This window comes from Oreochromis aureus, linkage group 22, assembly GCF_013358895.1.
Source record: "Oreochromis aureus strain Israel breed Guangdong linkage group 22, ZZ_aureus, whole genome shotgun sequence".
Taxonomy (NCBI): domain Eukaryota; kingdom Metazoa; phylum Chordata; class Actinopteri; order Cichliformes; family Cichlidae; genus Oreochromis; species Oreochromis aureus.
The window spans coordinates 36,568,058-36,573,621 of NC_052962.1; the positions used below are offsets into that span (position 1 = coordinate 36,568,058).

The window sequence follows — 5,564 nt, forward strand, 5'->3', positions numbered from 1 at the left end:
GTTTACATCTGCGCTGTAACTGCAATAAGTTAATTAACCGATTCGCACTACAACCTGGTTTGCCTCTTATCTGTAGTTAGTTTTATTTAATTTAATAACTGTACAGTACTCTCTGTATATAGTAACCATTGTCCTTAATGTGAATATGTAAGAAAAATTGTTTCTGTTCTGTGTCCTGTGTACTGTTTGTTTGTATATGTGTCTTTTTGGCTGCTGTTACAACCAAATTTCCCCTTGTGGGACAATTAAAGGATTATTCTATTCTATTCTATTCTATTATTATCAGGATGTCCTAAAAAATCCCTGAAAAGCCTTCAATTAATCCAAAATGCTGCAGCAAGAGTACTGACAAGGACTAGAAAGAGAGAGCAGATTTCTCCTGTTTTGGCTTCCCTTCATTGGCTTCCTGTTAAATCCAGAATTGAATTCAAAATCCTGCTCCTCACATACAAGGTCTTAAATAATCAGGCCCCATCTTATCTTAATGACCTTGTAGTACCATATCACCCTATTAGAGCACTTCACTCTCACATTGCAGGCCTACTTGTTGTTCCTAGAGTATTTAAAAGTAGAATGGGAGGGAGAGCCTTCAGTTTTCAGGCCCCTCTTCTGTGGAACCAGCTTCCAGTTTGGATTTGGGAGACAGACACTATCTCTACTTTCAAGATTAGGCTTCAAACTTTCCTTTTTGCTAAAGCATATAGTTAGGGCTGGACCAGGTGACCCTGAATCCTCCCTTAGTGATGCTGCAATAGACGTAGGCTGCCGGGGATTCCCATGATGCATTGAGTTTTTCCTTTCCAGTCACCTTTCTCACTCAGTATGTGTTAACAGACCTCTGCATTGAATCATATCTGTTATTAACCTCTGTCTCTCTTCCACAGCATGTCTTTATCCTGTTTTCCTTCTCTCACCCCAACCAATCACAGCAGATGGCCCCGCCCCTCCCTGAGCCTGGTTCTGCCGGAGGTTTCTTCCTGTTAAAAGGGAGTTTTTCCTTCCCACTGTCGCCAAAGTGCTTGCTCATAGGGGGTCATATGATTGTTGGGTTTTTCTCTGTATGTATTATTGTGCGATCTACTGTACAATATAAAGCGCCTTGAGGCGACTTCTGTTGTGATTTGGCGCTATATAAATAAAATTGAATTGAATTGAATTAAACTTGTGACATTTTAAAATATTTTGTTGTTCAAGAGCAACAAGACTGACAGAGTGTGTTGAAGGTAACCTCACAAATGTCAGAGATGAAATATTTAGTATTTATTTGCTGGTTTGTCGGTAGCGGCTTCTAAAAAGCAAGTCTACCACACATCTGTTCGACCAACACAAGTTAATTCGCGACACCAGTTAATCTGGAACACCGGTCCAGATTTCCCCTGGGTCTGGTGCTGGTAACAGGTTAGCAGTACATTACTTATCTTTTTACATTCCTGCCGACACAATAATCTGCCAAGGTTGTAACAGTATCATGTCTCCGGACAGTTTCCTCTAGTACACAGTCATGCCATTTGGGTTATGTAATGCGCCACCTACTTTTCAGAGGCTAGTGAACAAAATATCGGGTGATGTGCCAAACTGCCGGGTGTGTCTGGATGACATTGTTGTGTATTCCAGTGAATGGGCAAAGCATCTTGCTACTTTGTTAATAGTTTTTGAGCGCCTCTCAGCTGCCTTGCTGATTTTGAATCTTGCAAAGTGTGAGTTTGGTAAAAGCACCTGTCATGAGTTCAAAATATTGGGGATGGATACAGGAGGAAAACCAAAATAACAACACTGGTCCGGCCGGGTCAAGTCAAACGATGATTTTAATGCACACGTGTGGGAGATGGGACACTGCACGCAGACAGCACCAGATCTCTCACCGAAAACCACACAACAATAGTTTTTATGAACATCAGGGTATTGGAACGCCCCCTCATGCGTAAAGTAGGTACAATACAATCAATGTTGACAACTTTTAACACATTAAAAGAACATCATCTTCTTCCCGAGGCCAGATCCTTCCCAGTAATCTTCTAACTCTGCTTATCCCCTGGAACAAACAGTCTCTCCTGCAAGCATAATCAAACAGCTACAAGGCCTTGCAAACTATTATTTAAATGTTTGAACTCTCCCCTCTACATGAATTTAACTACTGCTTGTGTGTGTGCGTGTGTGCCTCGACCTCAGCATTCACTCTGTCTATAAGGACAGAGGCCAACACTTCATGTGTGCAATAACCTAACTGAAACCATACATGTAATATGTTGAATAAATGTTCTAATCAAATGCCACTACTCAAAGCTTAATAAAAAGAATATAAATGAATAAAGGATGATGATGAATAACATGATATATGTGTTTTGTAAGCATGTGCGGCCTTCTACGCTCTACGTCACTTCACTCAATAGATCAGCCAGACATCCCGCTGACTGTAGCTTTTAACCCTTACTGACGTGAGCACAACTCCATAATAAGCACCAAGCGACAATATGTATAAAGATGATCATGGTTACACCTGTAATGAAAGATTATATGATTATACCAACACCTGTAAATAGAAGATTAACATGAGGTTATAACAATCACTGTAATACAAACGTTAATGTAATGTCAATAGCTTCAATAAATGCTTTAATGCAATGCTTATTATATGATTCTAATGTAATGATAAAATAACAGTAAAATATCTCTTCTCACACCATTCTCTATTAGGCCAACAAGTTGGCGGAGGAAAGGTATGTCCAGTGGATGCAAAGATCCGTGCCATTTCCACCCTTCCAGTTTCTTCTACAAGAAGAGAGCTACGTCGTTTTCTTGGAATGGCCAGGTATTATCGTCAGTTATGTAAGAACTTTTCAACAGTAGCTGCCCCGTTGACTGCCTTGACCAGTCCGTCAGTCCCATTTTCTTTGTCTGATGAATGCCAACATGCCTTTGAGAATCTCAAGGGATTGCTTTCATGTCCGCCCTTTTCTCTCCGCCCCAGATTTTAGCCGACCATTAAAGCTGGAGGTCGATGCTAGCGCGGTTGGGGTAGGTGCTGTTCTTCTACAGGAAGATCAGGATGGACTTGATCATCCTGTGTGCTACTTCTCAAAGAAGTTCACTCATCCTCAGAGAAGGTATTCTACAATCGAACAAGAAACTCGTCTCCCTTTCTGTTAGCTCTGCAACATTTTGAGGTTTATCTTGGATTAAATGTGGAACACATAAAAGTCTTTACAGACCACAGAGCTCAGCGAAGTTTTGGTTTTGTCCTTTTTGGTGTTTTTTTTTTTTTTTTTTTTTGGCACAACCTAACTGTCCCTTTTCTCCTCCACATTTGTTGTATGATTTTGGGTTGTTGTTATTGTGAGAAAGCTGCCATTAAACTTGTTTCAGTTTATAAGACTGGTACCTTGTTTCTGGAGTTGTTGTGTGACCCCTTCCTGCCCTCAAGGTGGGGTAACAAGCTGACCAGCTTTTCCAGGATGACAGGAGGAATTTTGGATGAATGAATGCTTTCCTGAGGATTGAAATTATGTGAAATTATGTTTTTACAAGCTTGATCCAAACGTCAAGGAGATTTTGGGCCGATGTGTTAGACAGAGCTCTCCATCTGCATGTTTTGGGAGAAAGGGCTTCATCCCTCCAGTACAGTTCAAATGCTTTGAGAATCAGTGCCAAGGAGCACTGAAGCTGTTCCTTTCAGTGGCAACTCAACAATAGTATTTTTAATTTATTTATCCATATATCTTTGAGTTTATTGGATGCAAATAAGTCTGTAGGTATTTTTCAGTATTTGTGAATGTATTACAATAAACTATATGGTTAAAAACATTTTAGAGAATCAAAAAGGTCTCAGTTTATACTGAAACATTTTAAATCAAGTTTAAAATTCCACTTTAAATTGATTTCATTATTGATTGATTTGATATCATCAGAGAAAGAAGTTCCAAAAAATTCACTTTACCAATTTTCAAAACTCATATATTCAAAATTAAATTAAATGTGTAACACTGCGATACTTTCAGTTTTCAGATCAGTTGACAAAACTGAGAAGAAAGGTTCAAATTATTTTGTTGAGTTTGTTTGTTTCAGAGTCAGAGAGCCGTGTCTCTCTACAGTCAGAGGTTTTTGTACGGCGGCTCAATGAGTTTGTATCACTGTGGTGGACTTTTGGTGGAGGAACCAGACTGGATGTTGGAAGTAAGTCAGCCTTAGAGCTTTTTTAAATATATTTTTTTCTTTACATTCCTCTTATTTCATTTAATATTCAGCATACTAGTAAACATTTTATGTAAATGATTCATTACTTTATAATTTCATAATATCTTTTGCCCTAAGAAACAAAGTGAGCTTTTGAAATGTATATTCAAACACTCATTACTTATTTTCTAATGAAAGCCTAGGATACTTCATAGTATAGTATAGTAGATTTTGTTATATTATTTTTTCTTGATTACTTGTTAGAAATGTATTTTTTAATTTTAAATAGTTTCAGGATAGATGTTTGCCCTCTTTGACAGGGCTAATTCAGATAAGCTCTGCAACATTAATATTTTTTTTTATCTCCATTTCGGTCAAACTGAAATCGAAATAACTTTTATTATAGACAAGAAAAAAGTTCATCATCCTGCTATTAGTTTCAGAATTTTCACAACATCAACTGTTATTTGGACAATCAAAGTTGTCTTTGTTTACCAAAAAATAGGATGTGTGTGTATATATATATATATATATATTGTGTCAAAGACTCTTTCAGATTTAGTTTCCAGTTGTGTGGCTTTGTCAGTAAAATTTAAACAAAGAACATTTTGCTGTAATGATTTTGGGCTCTGTGCTTGCCTCCACTAACTTCATCAGTCATTTATAATTCAGACTTCTCATCATTCATCAATCATTTTAAAGCTAAACTTTTATTGTAAATGTTTCCACATCTGCTTCTTTTATTTCCAGTGTAGTTTGAACATATTTCAGGTCAAACTGTGTGATGATTCTCTCTGTGCTGATATGCATGAGAGGTTTCTTAAAGGGAAGTGAAACAATGTGTGAGTGAATGACTGGTGGAGCAGAAAAAACACCTGACAGAAACTTCTTAACAGAGAAAATCAAATTGTGGTTCTTGTCCTCTAAGCTGATTGGTGTTTCCTAGGTGATACCCGCCCCGCCCCGAAGGTGTTGGGTCCCTCCAGTGAGGAGCTGAAACAGGGGAAGGCCACGCTCATGTGTGTGGCCAACAAGGGCTTCCCCTCAGACTGGAGTCTGTCCTGGAAGGTGGATGGCAGTGGCAGCATCAGCTGGGAGGAGAGCAGGAGCCCTGTGGTGCAGGAGAATGACGGCCTCTACAGCTGGAGCAGCACCCTGATGCTCCCTGCAGACCACTGGATGAAGGTGGGATCTGTGACCTGTGAGGCCACCCAGGGCTCCCAGACTCTGGTCTCGGAGATACTGAGGAGAGACCAGTGTTACCAGTCCTGATGTCATTTATGGAGTCTTCAATGCTGTTTTTCTTGTGGTACTGATCTCTGCTTGTGTGCCATAACATCCTTTGTTTCTGTTACTTTTACTTTTCATATTAAAAAAAAAAAACAATGAAAAAT

The 5,564-nt window shown here is 39.0% G+C and overlaps 1 gene segment (V, D, J or C); it reads left to right on the top strand.

The window, feature by feature from the left end:
* Nucleotides 1-4,080: 4,080 nt before the first annotated feature.
* On the top strand, nt 4,081-5,564 carry LOC120435478. The segment is given in 2 exon segments: nt 4,081-4,170; nt 5,099-5,564. A coding segment is annotated over 1 exon segment (255 nt).